The sequence below is a fragment of the Heptranchias perlo genome, chromosome 34 (assembly GCF_035084215.1).
Source record: "Heptranchias perlo isolate sHepPer1 chromosome 34, sHepPer1.hap1, whole genome shotgun sequence".
Classification (NCBI taxonomy): domain Eukaryota; kingdom Metazoa; phylum Chordata; class Chondrichthyes; order Hexanchiformes; family Hexanchidae; genus Heptranchias; species Heptranchias perlo.
The window spans coordinates 7,433,556-7,451,345 of NC_090358.1; the positions used below are offsets into that span (position 1 = coordinate 7,433,556).

Below are 17,790 nucleotides of genomic sequence, written 5' to 3' on the forward strand. Positions count from 1 at the left end.
TTCTCAGAACAGACGGGTTTCCCCAGTGCTACAGAGGCAGCAGAACCACAACCGCTGCTTCTTGTGGCAATAGGCGTCATTTTATCTGTTGCTCATCAAGCCAGTTTCCCAATTGTTGACCAGCACTGTCCTTCCTCAGCCAGCTCGGAAGGCTTAGCAGTCGGAAAATAAAGTTCCAGATTGTGACAATCAACCAACTGTGCCAGTGTTGCACATATTGGCACCAAATTGGCAACCCCACACAGAGACACCATACGGATGCTGATATGGGAAATGAAACTGTCACACCAGTCCACTGCGGGGAGAGGGAAACAACAACTTGCATTTATATAGCACCTTTTAATGTAGTAAAACGTCCCAAGGCGCTTCACAGGAGCGATTATCAAACAAAATTTGACACCGAGCCACATAAGGAGATAGTAGACAAAAGCTTGATCAAAGAGGTAGGTTTTAAAGAGTGTCTTAAAGGAGGAGAGAGAGGTGTGGAGATGGAGAGGTTTAGGGAGGGAATTCCAGAGCTTAGGGCCTAGGCAGCTGAAGGCACGGCCGCCAATGGTGAAGCGGTGAAAATCGGGGAAGCGCAAGCGTCCAGAATTGGAGGAGCGCAGAGATCTTGGAGGGTTGTAGGGCTGGAGGAGGTTACAGAGATAGGGAGGAGACGAGGTCACTTGGTCCAAATGGTCTTCATCTGCTCCTGTGTTCCTGTTACGTGCACGACTGAGATCCACTAACCTCAGCACACACTAGGGATTGAACATAACACCTACTTTTAGTTCAGAAACCAATAAAGCTGTAGATATGAATAATATATTTTGATGGAAAAGGTCCAAAATGACCCAATGTGATGAAAAAATATTTAGCTTCAACCCTTTTCATTTAAACTTCACATTTAATTAACTAGACATGGGGAATCCACTGAGCATTGATATTTGCTTGAGGGCTCTAAGGACTGCAAACAGTTAGTTGACATTCCTAACAGCAACAGCTCAATCAGAAATGAGATCAAAAAGAGACAGGTTGTAAAAGTAACTCATTTCATTCCAATCTACCCCTTGGAGACAGCTAAGTTTATTTTCTTTTTCTTCTTTTTTTTTGCAGAAAATTACCATTTGGATCAATCAATGAGAAGAGTTAAAAGTCATCAATCACTTCTAGGCACTGATATAACTTGATAGCTAAGCTTTTTACAGCTAGTTGCAAAGATTGACCTACGGTCTTTCTGTTTACATCAGCATTTCTCGGAGACATGCAGTGGAACTGAAGAAACAGTTAAGAATTTCCAAGTTCTTTCTTTAACAGTGATCTCCTAGGAAACCAGCTGAAGAGCATCCAACAGCCCTGACTTTTAACAGTGGAACACATTGGAATTTAAGCTGGCAAGACTATGTACATGTAGTTGAGGTGCACATTGGAAGAGGTCGAGTTTTCTGTGAGCACGATGGATGACGGATTTGGGAATAATTCAAACTTCTTTCAAGGAGCCAAGGATATTGCCAACGAGGCCAAGAGGCACGGTAGGATGCAAGATCCTTACACACGGTATGAAGGCGGTGGGGAACGTGTCCCTCAAGATGGTAGATATTACCACAGCGATGAGCCTCACGCGCAGGAAGATGCTGACAGTGATGCCACAGAAGGGCACGATGAAGACGATGAAATCTACGAGGGGGAATACCAGGGGATCCCACATCCTGATGACATTAAAGCCAATCGGATGGCAGCAGCTCAACCAACTCCTGATGAATACAGGGACCATGAAGACCTCATAGCAGAACGTATGAAGGACGAGGAGCAGTTAGCGCACCAATATGAGTCAATCATTGAGGAGTGCGGACATGGACGCTTCCAGTGGACGCTCTTCTTTGTCTTAGGACTGGCGCTGATGGCTGATGGAGTAGAAGTGTTTGTGGTGGGCTTTGTACTTCCCAGTGCGGAAAGGGACATGTGCATGTCAAATTCCAATAAAGGAATGCTGGGTAAGTGCTGCTCCAGTGATACTTATGGATATGTCTTCTGATTTTGGGGTTAAATCCAATAATTACATCTCTTTCCCCAAAGAATTCTAAAGTGAGGGTTAATCCTGATGAAACCTGGAGATGCCAATGTTCGCATCCTGCAGTTTGGATGTGATGCAGACATCGTCCCTGTTTGGCTCAAGAAGCTCGTGGTCTTCTCTCCATACTGACATGCGACATTGACGTAGCACGTCTTCAGTCACCAGAGAAATACGCCACACTTGACGGGCCAAAGGCCTGTTTCTGTGCTGTCGAATTCTCCAATTCTATGAAATCTGATGAGGATTTCTAATGGGACCAAGTTCAAATTTTGGACAGGGGAAATTTTACACACAGTCTGTCTAAGACTATACTTGTTGAAACTCTGTCATGTTGTCCGCTTGGGGAAAGTCCCATGTGCTGTAGTTTGAACTTGATCTGGGTGAGTTTATCTTTTTCTCTCTCTTTACCCCTCCTTTCCTAGAAGAGGATGGTTCATGATGTATTCACCAACAGCCTACCACCACCTGACCCAAGTGGCCATTCTTCATGCATGAGCCTTGTCACAAACAGCTGGCAGGTCATTCAGTCTTACGAGCCACCATGGCCCTGCCCTGCCCTCACCCAGCAAGTTTCCAGTGGGAGCAGGTACCTTGGCAGATTTAATTCCCCCTCCGTAGCCTGGGGACACCGAGATGAAGTGTAGAACCCCATCTCCACCCCAGTTGACTAATTCTTCAGAGACCTGGGTTTGAAGCTGGGACCTTCCGGGACTATATGGTTTAGTACCGTGCCATATTTACCCATTGCTCCATTGGGAGGGTTGGGCTGCCCGCTATTTTTAAATGTACCTTATTTTATTGTGACCCAAACATGTGGTGACATGATGACACTGCCATGCACTGATGGCATCAACTTGGCTTCTCATCCTGACACATGAAGTAAGGGTTGTTTAGGTCAGTCAATTTCTCTTGGCAAGGGAGGGAGGGAAGACTTTACGACAGAGTAAACCCCCTACCCTAGGCTGCGCTCCTGCACCTCCTAGTGGCAAATTACAGAGTGACACTGACAAATAAGGAGAGAAGGAACAGTCCTCTCCATTTGGTATGCTGCGTTGCACACTGAAAAAGTAACTTCATTAAAGAGAGCTCCTCTGGGGAGAGGCATTAAAGGTACTGCCCAGAAGACCAAGAAAGGGCAGGCTTGATATCCAGTTTGTCTTGAGCTATTTGAACTCAACTGGGAAGATGGCAAAGGTTCTACAATTTGCCACAGTGCCCATGGCTTTCAACTGGCATCCCTACTCCTGATCACTACCAGTGACCCCTGCTGAAAGCCCAAGTGTCTGAGGTCAGGTGAAGACCAGATTGGGCTCCGATGTCCTCCACACTACCTCGGCTCATTCGCAGAGAAAGGCAGTTGGACGAGATGCAAGAAAGTTCCCAGCACCCAAGGAACATCAAACCCAACATGACTCAGGAAAGGTAGGAGAAAGCTTGGGGGGGGCACGGAAATAGAGAGAACGATTCACCCTCACTAACCCACGCATGTGGGGTTAACTGTCTTTTCAGGTTTATGTATGATGATGTAGCCCCTTTAAGACATTAAAGATTCAAAAAGTTAAAATAGTTGTTTTAAACAGTAATGTAATAGAGGCACTTTGAATGCTTAACACAATTTTAACAAGAGTGAATATAATATTTTGCTGCTTGTGCAGGGCCTCATTAAAATGATGGCCAGGTGCCCAGAGTGTTATTGATTGCACAGAGAATGAGCTGTGATTTGAGCTTGCAGCTCTCTATTGATTGAGGAGTTTAATGGAAATTGTCCGTTAAAGTACCATCTTCCATTTTGGGTATTGACTATAAGGCAAATAAATTCTTGGGACTGCAGTACTCTAACTAATTATCTTGGAAAAAGGGGAAAATAATGAGATTACAACTAGACAGTGCCTCCAAACCATTCAAAGGTTTTAAAGCAACATTGCTATCCCACATAATGGTTGGGAAAGTTTTTTTTTCCCCCCCTGGGGACTGGGTGGTGCAGGGTGTTAGATGCTGTCCTTTCACCTCTAGGTTTCAAAACATGCCCAGTCTGATAGGTTGAAAGCAGCCTCGGGCAGTCTCTATCCAGTGGGCATGGAGCACAAAATTGCTTTAATTTGGTAATAAAGTGGCATTTACACTCGGAAAGGTTGTAGGAAATGGGGAAAATGCGATACTGATACAGTATTGGATGCTCTTCTGCGGTTAGGGTTTGAGGTTCATTGTTGGGCAGATAAACTGAAGCTTTACTCTGCATCTAACCTTGGTGTACCTGACCTGGGAGTTGTACAGTTCCATCCGTCCTGAAGGTTTTGTTTGAAGAGCTGAATTTGCATAATACTGATCCTATTATACATTCAACATAAGAACATAGGAAATAGAAGTAGGCCATACAGCCCCTCGAGCCTGCTCCTCCTTTCAATAAGATCATGACTGATCTTCGACCTCAACTCCACTTTCCCGCCCTATCCCCATATCACTTGATTCCGTTAGTGTCCAAAAATCTGTCGATCTCAGTCTTGAATATACTCAATGAAGGAGCATCCGCAGCCCTCTGGGGTAGAGAATTCCAAAGATTCACATCCATTTGAGTGAAGAAATTTTTCCTCATTTTGGTCCTAAATGGCCGACCCCTTATCTTGAGACTAGTTCAAGATCTGGACTCTCCAGCCGGGGAGGCAGCCTCACAGCGTCTACCCTGTCAAGCCCTCTAAGAATTTTATACGTTTCAAGTGTTGTACTGCTGTAAACAATAGTGCATCGGTGGCACAGTCACCTCTGTGATCTGGGTCTGAATCCACTCAGAGTGATGGAATGAAAGTCCCCTCATTCTGCTGGCTGTAAGCATCCTATATAAAATTAATTTCATCCCAATACCTAGGGGGCAATAACCACAGCGTATAGTTTCATGTAGGACTCTTGTAGCCAACGGAGAGATGAGATCTTCATCCCACCAGTCTAGACTGGGAGTATTTAAAATAAAAACAGAAGGTGCTGGAAACACTCAGTAAGTCAGGCAGCATCGTGGAGAGAGAAACAGAGTTAACGTTTCAGGTCGATGACCTTTCATCATCTCGAACATCTTCCAGTTTTGAACAGTTTTTAAGCAAGTACAGAGCCAGGGAAAAGGGAGGGGGGCATGAAAAGATCAAAAGGGAAAGGTCTGTGATAGGGTGGAGAGTAGGAGTGATTAAATGACAAAAGTGATGATGGTACAAGGCAAAAGGGGGTGGTATTGGGAAAAGTAAAGAAACAAAAGATGGGTCCAGAGGAGGTGTGAATGGCAACAGCTGAATAGCAGAGGGGGAGGGAGTTAATTGTAAGTTTTTTTTTGTTTATAGGTTCATCTCATGGAGCGAGTAGACCACATATAAAATGTAAATTCATGTTTCCAGTAACTTTACATATATCTCATGCTGCTGATACAAACAGATCTTAGTGTAAGAACAAACAAGCCCACAGTATTCAAACAGGACAAACCACCAAATAAGAAATATAAGCACAAAGAGGACTGAGTGGCCTGGGCTTCATGACCAGATTGCTAGAGCTCAGAGGTTGCAAGTGTTCCCCCCGCCTCCACCCCGAGCTGCAGTATGGCATCTCTCAAATATAGGTCACAGAGGTGAATGGACAGTGTGCCATCCTGGCCCCATAGATTGAAACAAAATAGAGAAGACCTCTGATGGCACAGTTGGTAAAGGGAGGTGTGCAACTGAGCCATCCAGACCATGGAGGTCCCAAGTTGGATCCTTGGTCTTCGCTGAGCTAGCTAATTTTAGCCAGGGTGGCAGTCGAGGCATTACAATTAGATTTATCGCCTCTGGTGGAGGAAGAGGGAAAAGCCTTGAGCCAGGGCTTCTGCTCCTTATTGCCATCTATTGACCCATGTTGGAAAGTGCATGAGAACATCGGGTGAAGGCAGGATTGAGTAGCCTGTCAATACTGGCCGTCAAGGCTTATCCATGAGGAATGCCCACTTTAGCCTGGTGTGTGGCTGGCACCCATGGAAATGTGCCCCCAGCAAGAGTCAAGGCGAGGGAAGGATAGGGGGAAAAAGGAAGTTGACCATTATCAGTCAATCAGTGGTTGTTAACATGCTTATTTCATTCCCTGTGCGACTATCAAATTGTTTATTCTCCTGCTGAGTAAGGGGTTAGAGTTATCTTACTATTAGTAGGTTCATTTAAAGCCGGTGACATCCTGAGAAGCTAACAAGGCATGTGCATTCCCTTGACACTATTTGCAGCAGTAAAGTGCAGAGCACAATGTCATCTGCATTGCAATTTAGTACAGCACTAGGTTAACATAGGGGAGTTAATTAATAATAACTGATTTCTACATCTTGTACCAAATGTCAGCTTGGCTCAGTTAGTCATTTTCTTGGCTCTAAGTTAGAAAGTTGTGGGTTCAAACCCATTATGGATTTGAGCACATAATCTAAGCTGACACTTCGGTGAGTACAGAGGGAATGCTGCATTATCAGAGGTGTCGCCTTTCAGACGAAATGTTAAACTGAGGTCCTGTCTATCTGCTCCGATGGATATAAAAGATCTCATGGTACTATTGAAAGAGAAGCAGAGAGTCCCCTGGATGTCCTGGCCAATGTTCCTCCCTCAACCAAGACCACCAAAACAGATTATGGTCATTCTTTAGCTGTTTAATGGGATCTTGCTGTATGCAAAGTGGCCACTGTGTTTACCTCTATGACCACAGTGACTGCACTTCAAAAGTTATTAATTGGTTATAAAACACTCCTCAAAACCTACTTCTGAACACCTCCCCAGTTCCTCTTGCTCCATTGCTTTTGCCTCTGTGAAGCACTTTAGGATTCTTTACTGTGTTAAAGGCACTATATAAATGCAAGTTGTTGTACGTTCTTATATAGTGCTATAAGGAATTTTAGAAAACACAGTTCGTCCAGGTCTGAATCTGATAGTGATCAGCTATACTATGGCTGCACCGAACCCCAACAGCACATCCAGATGGATTTAGAAATATTTCTTTGAACACTGATAAACTGAAGACCTGTTGATGACCCACGGTCAGATAGCCTCAAAACACACTGCCTCGTCTCTGTGAAGAATGGGCACTAAAGTAACAGAGGGCAGTGGAAACATATTCTGGCAAGAATCAGCACCTCCCTAACTCTCTAACCACCTCCAACCTTACAGCCCTCCGAGATCTCTGTGCTCCTCCAATTCTGGCCTCTTGCGCATCCCCGATTTTCTTCGCCCCACCGTTGGCGGCCGTGCCTTCAGCTGCCTAGGGACTAAGGTCTGGAATTCACTCCCTAAGACTCTCCATCTCTGTACTCTCCTCCTTTAAAGCGTTCCTTAAAACCTACCTCTTTGATGAAGCTTTTGGTCACCTGTCCTAATATCTCCTTCTGCGGCTCGGTGTCAAATTTTGTTTGATAATCGCTCTTGTGAAGCGCCTTGGAATGTTTTACTATGTTAAAGGTGCTATATAAATGCAAGTTGTTGTTAATGTTCAGGAGAGGAAGCAAGAGAAGCTAAAAAATTACTCTTCCCTTAACGAAAAGGAAAAAAGGCTAATTTCTTTAAATTAACCTTTTTTCCATTAAAGGTTAATTAAAAGAAAAACAGTATGATCTCTGAGTCTAAATGTGCCAGCACCAAACAATTCAGGAGACAATGAGCCTTCAGAGGTATTCAAATTTATAATATATTTTGGCTCCAAAATTCCTGGGCCTGGGAAGATGGTATTGTGATATACAATGGGGGATTGGAAATTGGAGTGAGATCCTAAATCCATGGGCAAAACTTTTGATGGGAGGGAAGGGCAGATGCTTCCTTTCACCCTGACATCACTAAATGTGGTACAACTGGTGGAACATGAGTAGGCCATTCAGCCCCTCAAGCCTGTCCTGCCATCCCACCCGCCTTTGCTCCAGATTCCTTGACCGTTCAAAAATCTATCGATCTCAGTCTTGATTCGACCCAGCATGCATAGCCTTTTGGGGGAGAGAGTTCCAGATTTCCGCTGGTGGGATAATGTCCCCCATTGGAAATTCTGCCAATTCCATCATTCTTGTGACTAAAAGAAGGACCAAGTGGCTGTAGGGGGCCTAGTTCCTGACTCTGATGCCAATAGAGGAGCACTGTAAATAGCGTGGATACCTGACCCCTTTATTTAAATGACCCCATTCCCAGCATTCGGGATGGGGTCAGTGACGATTGGAAGTCCTACCCCAGCGCACTTCCGGTGGCGGAGCAGGGTTTGAGAAATTTTGGCCCCTAAAAGTGCTGCTTATCATGTGCACCATCAGACGCTGAGAAAACTGGTTAGATCAGGGAGCCTGCAGTTTCCTGTACCTGTTGGCAGTCTAAACACTCATTTTCACTACACCACCTAGCTATGCATTTACAGTCCAAGTAAAATCACTGCTTATATCCACATTATCTAAAGACCTGGATCATATCCCCTTCTCAGCCTTTTTTTCCTTTGGTAAAGACTAGTTTAATTCTACAAGCACTGGAGAAGGTGCAAAAAAGATTTACAAGGATATACCAGTACTGAGAGGTTATACCTATTCAGAAAGAATGAACAGACTAGGGCTCTTTTCCCTAGAAAAGAGAAGACTGAGGGATAACTTGATAGAGGTCTTTAAATCATGATAAGGTTTGCTAGGGTAAATGTAGAGATGATGTTTCCACTTGTGGGGGGACCAAAACCAGGGGCCATAAATATACGATAGTCACTAATAAATCCAATAGGGAATTCAGGAGAAACTTCTTTACCCACAGAGTGGTTAGAATGTGGAACTTGCTACCACATGGAACAGTTGAGGTGAATAGCATAGATGCATTTAAGAGGAAGCTAGATAAGTACATGAGGGAGCAAGGAATAGAAGGTGATCACAGTTGAACAGAATCCTATCCTTACCAACATTTGTATGTACAAATTTTCCAGTAGGGATCACTGGTTTGCAATTAGGAGTGGGAGGTCACTTGCAGGGCCCCATCCTCTCCCACACTATCACTCTGGTTGAAATCAGCTACCTCAGTAGTGAAACGTATGGGCCTGTATAACTCAGTTCCACACTGAGCCTTGCACCAACTCACTGAACTGTAGATCTAACTTTGCCATTTCTCATTCCTATCAACCTCTCCAGCAGATCAGCCTTGTGCCCAATAATTGAGGGTAGAAGTTTGTTGACGCTCGGTTTTCTGGCAATGCGGCCGGGAGGCCCAAGGCCAGGCCTCACCTAAATATTCTGGGTGAACTGCCGGCGCCTGGCGTGCCTCCACAGTAAGCTTGCCTTGCGCGGGAGCGAATTTCAGGCCGCCTGCCTCACCGGCAGCAGCCCTTAGGTAAGTTCCATGGGAGGAGGCGGAGCAGAACGGGAAAGGGGCCAATGGTGCCGGCAACGGCCATCAGGAATGCCGTGGATCGGGGAGGAGCACCCCTTCTCCTCCTCGCTCCACATGAATTTCTTAAAAAAAAAGTATTAAAACTTCACCTGGTGTGGCTGCGACCTATGAACCGACTGCCACCGAGAAGGTTAAGCCGAGCGGTGCAGGCCCTCCCTGGTACACCAATTAAAGGGGCTTAACGCCTGTTTTAGGTGGCCACCAGGGACGCCTGAAAAACCAGTTTCAGGTTGGACGTCATTCAGGCGTCTTTGAGGTGCAGGTCGTTGGTCCGTGAAATTGGACCATGTTGCGCCCGTTTTATGCCCGTAGGACAATGAAGTCCCTTTTCTACCCCATAGTCCTCCTTTCTCCACAGAGCCGCATCGCACCGCTACGTCTGTACCTCTAACCTATGTCCTGGAGACCACCTTGAAATAGTATCAGAAGAGAAGGAGTTTTCTGTTAATCATTAATATTTTAGACGTCACTTCACAGATTTGCTGTAACAGATGGGCTCAGGCCAATGCCCAAGTGTTTCCAGAGTGAGGTGAAAGGAAGCATCAAACAGGCTGACTTCTCAAAGATAGTGAGCATATTTCGGAATGATCTCCTGCGGTGCAGTCTCTGCTATTCCTTTGTATTTCCCTTGACTGTACAGTGGTGCAAATTCTATATTGAACAGGAAACTAAATCATTTGATTTTACGGGGAAGATTTTCTTTTTCATTGCGCTAGACAGGTTGATAGAGATTGACTGCTATTATCGGTCATCAATTCCACTATCGTTGTATCATGCGACTACCAGGATGGTAGAAGGCGAACCAGATGGACCTTGGTCTTTCTTTGTCTAGCAATCCCTATGCTAGGCACAGTGAGGAGAATACAGGGAAACAGGGGCAAAGACCCCAGTGTGTCCGGTCTCTGACCCTACAACGTTGCCCAGGAGCTTTTTGGGCATCTCCCATGTGATGTAGTTGGGCTTGGGCCTGAAGTAGGCACAGGCCCAGTGTAGCAATGTGAATGAAGAGGGAGGAGATGTTCCTAGCCCTTCTGCCTCACTTTTTCCTGATTGCGCCCTTGAAGCACCCAAGCAGAAAAGTGCCCCAGATAACCTGGTGGTGGGGTTTGTGCTGGGACCCTCCAGAGAGTAGAGTGCCTGGGGAGGGGTGGGGGGGGGCATCGGGAACACCCCAAAGAAGAAGATACATTAAATATCCCACCTCTCCAACAGCAGCTGGAAGACTCCATTGCAGATGGCCAGGAGGACATCTGCAGGCTTTTCTGGCCTGTAGTCTCACTTCTGTTGCTTCCTCTGATTGCCGTGCAAGGCTCTGCCAAGAACCAGGCCTGTGCCAGGAAAGTGCCCAGGCCAAGTAAATGGCCCAGGTCAGAAAGATTCAGCCCAATTCTTCCCCTCATAGATACAGTTCACCTCAGGTACTTTGCAATAGATGAGTGCTCTCCGGTGACTCGGAGAGGAAATTGGCCCATCTATCTCAAAACCCAACCAATTTTTACTCAGTTCTTCCCCCTCCTCTCTCCTGAAGGTGCTGATACATGCTGGGGTAGAGCTCCCACAGCTACCATCCATCTTCGGGCACCTCTCTTCAGTGGCCATTCTCCACACGTGAGCTTAGATTGTGTCATTGGGCTATTCGACTAGATTATCAGGGCTGAGTCCAATCCTGTCCTCACTTAGTGTCCTCATACATATGTACAACAAGCGTCAGTAGATCCCAATCAAGAGGAGCCCCTGCTGAGATCAGCTAACTCAGCACAGATAGGGAATTGAATTGGAATCCTTCTGTTTGACTCAGTATCACACCAGCGAGTGTATTTACCAATTGGGTTAGCACTTCCAGAACCTGGGTTTGAATTTAGCCCAGAGTGATGAGGTGTTGACTGTAAGGATCCTACATGAAATGGGTTTAGGTAATATCAATCCAGTTCCTAATGGGCAAGACCCAATGCACAAAACCACCCTAATTTGGGTCAAAATCATGGCAATCTCTACCTAACAGCACTGTGGGAGTACCTTCACCTCATGGACTGTAGCGGTTCAAGAGGAAGGCCCACCACCACATTCTCAAGAGGCATCTTGGGTTGGGCAATAAATGCTGGCCTTGCTAGTAATGCCCATATCCCAAGAATAAATAAAATTGAGAGAAAATAACATCAGCTTGGCTCAGTTAATACCACTCTTGCTTCAGAAGGTTACGGGTTCAAGTCCCAATCCAGAACCTGAGGCCCACACTCCAGTGGAGTACCGAGCGAATGCTAGATTTGCAGAGGTGTCGTCCTTTGGATGAGATGTTAAAACAAGTTTCTGATTGCTTGTTAACATGGATATTAAAGGTCCCATATATTTGAAGAAGAGCAGGTACTTCTCCTGGAACCCTGGCCTACATTCCCCTGCCAGCAAACTCCACCAAAAAGAAGATATATGTGTGGGATCTTGCTGTGTGCAAAATTAGCTGGTGTGTTTGGCTACATAACAACAGTCACTGCATTCCAAAAGTAATTCATTGTGTGAGGAAATTTTATTGTGATTATTTAATTATTAATCTTATTATTGTTTTGCAGGTTTGATAGTATATTTGGGAATGATGGTAGGAGCCTTCATCTGGGGTGGTCTGGCCGATAAAATGGGCAGAAGATATTGTCTGATCATTGCCCTCAGCATCAATGGAGTCTTTATCATCTTCTCATCATTTGTCCAGGGCTATGGCATCTTCCTGTTCTGCCGACTACTTTCAGGAGTTGGGTAAGTGGATCGTATCTTTTGAAACAGGAGAATTAAAGGATGGTCATCGAGATATTGTATTAGAGTGCCAGCTTGGCTCGGTTGGTAGCTCTCTCGCCTCTGGGTTAGACGCCCACATCAAGACTTGAGTGCATAATCTAGGCTGACACTAATGTGTGCTACTGAGGGAGATGAAATTGCGGTATTGTCTGCCGATTCAGGTGGATCTTAAGAGTTGTAAAGGGAAGATGATAGCACTGATGTTCTGGATGGATGAGGTCAAATGGGACAAAGGGCTATCTTGTGACATTATACAGTGGGTTGAAAGGATGGAATTCAGCTCAACACTTGGGGTGGGAGTGAGGTTTTTGTAAAACTTATAAAGCGGCTGATTTTGCCAGCTTGCACATCTGCCGCTCACCTCAACGGCACTGTTTATCATTGGGATGTCCCAATTAAAAAGGGTATGGCTTGCACTAGCTGAGAATATCGTGAATCAACTCCCCACGCTGATTAGATTATGAAGCGAAAGCGAAGACTCACCGAGCTGGGACCGTGGTGGCTCATGAAGAGGGATCACCAGCAACTTTTCACAGCAACCAGGGATGGACAATAAATAAAGCTTTGCCATCTTCGCACAAGCCCCGTGGGCAAATTTTAAAAAAAATCTTTTCTAAAATTTAAATGAATGGGAGAGAAATGTAAATTCCCTATAGAAAACCCCGCCATCATTGCATATTTTTAATTTCCCCTTTTTATTCTTTCAGACAGCGACAACATCTCTGCCCAGGTTGTGGTCCCCATATACAACCCTACAGCACCTTAATGTATAAATTCCCTCTGTCCACTTCCAGTGTGGGAATATTGGCAACAAATGAAGTGAGAAGAGAATTGGTTTTTAGTTATCAACACATCTTAATGAAACGTACATTTTTGGTGCACTGTTAGATAGAATCATTGAAATTACAGCACGATAGGAGGGCATTCATCCCACTGTGCCTGTGCCAGTGCTAGCTCTTCAAATGGAGCCATCTATTCTAATCCCATTTCCCTGTCCTTTCCCCATAGTTTTGTGGGCACTGCCCTGTGTGGTGCTGAGCCATATAGACTGGGAGGACACAGGTTCAATCTTTATTCTGTGTGGAATTGGCTATTCTCAGCTATGGTGATAGTGGAAGGACCACAATTGGGACTCAGTGCCCCTGGGCTCGGAAGGAGAAGGGCCAGACATGGTTCTTATGCCTGATTGCTATCTAGTGCCTCCTGCTGGAAGTGCACATGTGTGGCTGCCAGGTGAGAACAGGATGTGCCAGCCCAATGTTGTGGGTTTTTTTTTACAGTTGATGCCATTACAAGATAGACAATGTGCATAATCCTTGGCTGATCTCCCCTCCCATTGGTAAAGCCCCCCCACCACATCCAAATTGTGTTGTGGAAAAATCTGATGGAGATGCCATTGCTTCTCTACCCAGTACATTGTGTGATAGTTGGGCTAACATCACCCCATCTGTCTTGTGTGTAAGAATGTTATAAACCTCTTCACTGAATTCATGGTAATCTGAGATTGAATGAGAAAGAAATAATCTCATTAAGATTTAAAACTATTTTATGTTCAGTAGCTCAGCTTCTGGCTTGTGCAGTCTGGACCTGACCTAATTGATTACTTGTCAGATACTGATTGTGAAGGGAATGTCTCTAAACTGCACACTCTTGTGATGAGAAACATTGTGCAGCCAGAGTGGGGCCATTTTTCACGTGTATTCACGGTAGTAGAGCTTGCAATTCCTGTTTTCTCATTTGAAGGGGCTGTTCCTTAACTGACTGCACTTCTCACCAACCATGTTTGTCTTCAGTGTGAGAAGATTCTGGCAGATCAGCCCCTAGGCTTGGTTATATCAGCCGTTCACAAGTCCGGAATGTGAGAGGTTGCGGCTCAGGATGTTTCTAACTGCTTGCCTATGTTTAGAATTTTAGTGCACACTGGATAACCGTGGAATGTGACCACATGGTGCCCACCAGTTTACTAGAAGCTGTCTGTGATCATTGGGCATCAGAGGGGCATGAGGACGTTATTGATCTAACTTTGATGATCATTATTTAAAATGATCTGATACTGATTTTAGTTTGGACAGATTGCAGGATCATTTCATTAGTTGCCCTGTTCCTTCCCGGAGGCACTTGTAGATGTTCCAGTGGGATGAGGGCTTCGCCATGTCCGACAGTAAGGGAACGTCTACAAATGATCATGTTTGTACAAATGTTGGCTGCTCAAAAGATTTATAAATTTCTGCCATCATTCATGTTCCTTGTAAAACTCAATATTCTTGTTCCTTTGGTCCCAGGTTGGTAGTCAGTAGGAGGGGTCCTGATAGCATGTGAAAGTTTTGACTGTTGGAACGAATCAGAATTGGGTCTGAGTCCTGCTGGCATCTATCAGTCACCTCTCATGTTCTGAAGGTTGTTCTCCTGTTTTCTGTCTCACAGTATTGGTGGCTCCATCCCTATCGTCTTCTCATATTTCTCTGAATTCTTGTCTCGTGAGAAGCGAGGGGAACACCTTAGCTGGCTCTGCATGTTCTGGATGATTGGTGGGATTTATGCATCAATAATGGCCTGGAGCATCATCCCACATTATGGTAAGTGCCACATTGTACGCAAAATCGGAGAGTGAACTTTTTTTTCGGAAGAAAGTTTTTTATCTACAGATTCTTCCTTTAAGAAAACAAGAAAGAAATATTGTTATTTATGTAATACCTTGTGTCTTGGAGATATCTCAAAGTGCTTCTCATACAATGAATTATGTTGCAGTGCAGTGGTTGCTATACAGGCAAAGACAGCAGCTATTTTGTGCACAGCAAGATTCCCACAAGCAATGAGATGAAGGGCTGGTTAATTTTTTTTGGTGATGTTGGTTGAGGGAGGAATGTTGGGCAGGACACTGAAAGAACTCCCTGCTCTTCTTCAAATAGTGTCGTGGGACCGTTGACATCCCACCTGAGCAAATGGAACTGACAGATGGGGCTTTGGTTCAATGTCTCATTCTAAGGATGGCACCTCCGACAACACAGCACCCTCTCAGTGCTGTACTGCAGTGTCAGCCTAAATTATGTGTTCAAGCCTGGGAGTAGGGCTTGGACCTTGGGGGCAAATTAACACGCAGGCCCAGCGGGCCCCCGGTAAAACCCTCCATAATACAGAAAAACTGCGTACAACGGCTGAATTAAAATATCCCAGCATTTAAAAATACCGTCAGAAGAAGGCGAGGCAGAGTTTGTGTTTTAATGACTCGACGGTGGGTGGGGGGCAGGGGATGCGGATGCGCCGAGGGTGCAAAGGGCCTCGATTATTCACGGTGCCCAGGGCCCCAAGAATTCTTAACCCAGCTCTGCTTGAACCCACAGAATTGAATGAGTAAGAGCCAAACCCATACTAACAGCAGTAAACCATCATGTACAGTGAGTGGGGTGAAGAGGCCACAGTGACCACTAGGGTTGGATTTATGTGCCGTACGGGTTGTTAAATAGTCTGCAGAGGCTGCTTCCAGAGTGTATTTACGGCACCATAGTAACTGTTCCCCTTTGTTAGTAGGTGGAGAATCCTCTCTAAAATGATATTAGGTTATTATTGTTAGACAGTCTGCTGGGGGAGGGTTGAAATTGCTCTTTTGATGAAAAACAGGAGAAATTGCATATTTGAAGACCGCGCATTCCCGCAGTTTCACCAGCGGTCATTATTTGAAAGGAAAGAAAGCATTCTACCATTTCTCATTAAAGAATAGATTCTGTGGCTCCACAGAAAGTTGCCCAAACCACAACAGAACCAATCACAGTATATGGTGTGGGGGGAGGGGGGGTTGCCAATCTCCATTTAGGGGTTGCGGGGTGGGGGGGCGGGCCAGAGTCATTGTTTCCTAGTGTAAAAACCCCATAACAGCTCAGACCCATTACCCCAAAAGAGTGTTTGAGAGGTTCAGCAGGACTCAGGGATCCTGTGTTACTCACATTCTTCCTGAAAAGGGATCCATACTGGGAGCAACTAGTCCGAACAAGGACACAAGGTGGGGAGTGAAACGTGGTGATAACTCCATCAGTTATTATGTTTTACATTTTTTTTCCCCCCTAATGTTTGTGAATTAAACGCTGTTTTGAGGGGAGCTGGATGGTACAAGTGGGGGTAGCACAATGTCCTTTCATCCCTGGGCCTGCCTTTGAATCCAGCCCAGATTAAAGTTAAGATATTTCTACCCATTACAAGGATCCTAAATGAAAAAATGAAAGCAGGCTGAGGCCCAATGTATCACTGGCTGAGGTCAGCTAAATCAACTTAAACCAGGGACCATCTGATTTGTAAGGTTCAGTTTCATTTGCCTGCTAAGCCAGGTCCCTATTTGTTCAGCCTTAATGGTGTCCTGTATTATGGGCCTTAGGTTTCTCAGTTTGAAGTACAAGGACTTCATGAAGAATTTTCTGCTTCCTATTGGGAGCTGGCATTACTATGATCATCAGCTCTCTGATCAGTAACCCTGTATCCTGTATTTGGATGCTGCAGGAGGCAATGTAGCAATGACGTGCCATGGCTCATGTTTCTACTGAAATTGAAATGGCCTTCAAGGTTTTATCAAGGATGTCAAGAGTTTCTGATCAAAGGCCAGGTGTATTGTTGTGCTTAATACTACATCATGTTTAAAGTGTTAGTCGTCTAGTTAAGTGAACAGAAAGCACAGCACTGGCATTTCCTACAAGTCCGCAGGAATGACGTGACAAATAGCGCTATCACTATGGTAGCTTTCAGCCTGATCATTTTTGTTCATAGTGTCGTGTTTGGACTGCAAACATTCAGGGCTCAGAGGAGGACGGGTCAGAATCATCTCTCTGCTCTGTTAGTGATGAGCCGTGCCAAGGAGCATCTGGGTGGCACATCACACCTTGTAACTGTGTTGTGATTAGGTCACCTTATTATTAGGACTCCTAATAGTCCAGCATCAAATAATAAAGGAAAAGCAAAAGACTTATTGTGGTTATAAACAACTTTACATACAGCAACTCACTGGTAGCTTACAAGCTCCATCTTGCAGACTGACTGACTCCATCCTGGTTCCCTAATTGCAGCAGTAAAAAGCTTGCACTTTTAATGGAGAAAATATGCCACACAGAGGAGAAACAGATGTTGAGCAGTAGCAGAAGAGTTTGGAAAGAGACGACCAAAACTATGGTCAAAAGAATAGATTTTAAAGAGACTTTTAAAAGTGGGGAGGGGTTTAAAGAGGGCGTTCCAGAGATTGAAAACAAATGAGATAGCTTTTAATTTGACTAAATGTGCATCGAAAGCAATATTTATTTTTGGCCATTTCAGTTGCTGCCAGGGTTGAAGAGAAATTACAATGCGGAGAGAGCATGAGCTGGGCACATAGCCCACTGCATCTCAATTTGTCTTGTTTACTGAAATTTAACAGAGTGCAAATCTTTACCAGTTGCTTTGGATCAGGAAATAACACTTTTTTTTGAGGTATTTTCTCCACTACCCTCTTGGGTTTCTCTGTGCGATGTACCATCCAGCGTCAAGAGAGAGTGACCTGCTTGATGCTAACCTCAAACCAGACACCAAGAAGGGGCACAAGAGCTGCCCAAGGCGGAT

At 45.0% G+C, this 17,790-nt stretch overlaps 1 protein-coding gene across 4 annotated transcripts in view; it reads left to right on the top strand.

The window, feature by feature from the left end:
* The first annotated feature begins 1,365 nt into the window (after positions 1 to 1,365).
* Positions 1,366 to 17,790, top strand: part of LOC137301754 (synaptic vesicle glycoprotein 2B-like) — a 38,447-nt gene continuing 22,022 nt past the window's right edge. For 3 of the 4 annotated variants that reach the window (XM_067971375.1, XM_067971378.1, XM_067971376.1), the window contains exons 1-3: positions 1,366 to 1,976; positions 11,997 to 12,177; positions 14,641 to 14,792. In XM_067971375.1, coding sequence (XP_067827476.1) covers positions 1,439 to 1,976; positions 11,997 to 12,177; positions 14,641 to 14,792 — 871 coding nt within the window. In that variant the 5' untranslated portion in view covers positions 1,366 to 1,438. The remainder of the gene's footprint in view (positions 1,977 to 11,996; positions 12,178 to 14,640; positions 14,793 to 17,790) is intronic. The other variant, XM_067971377.1, reaches the window with a different exon arrangement.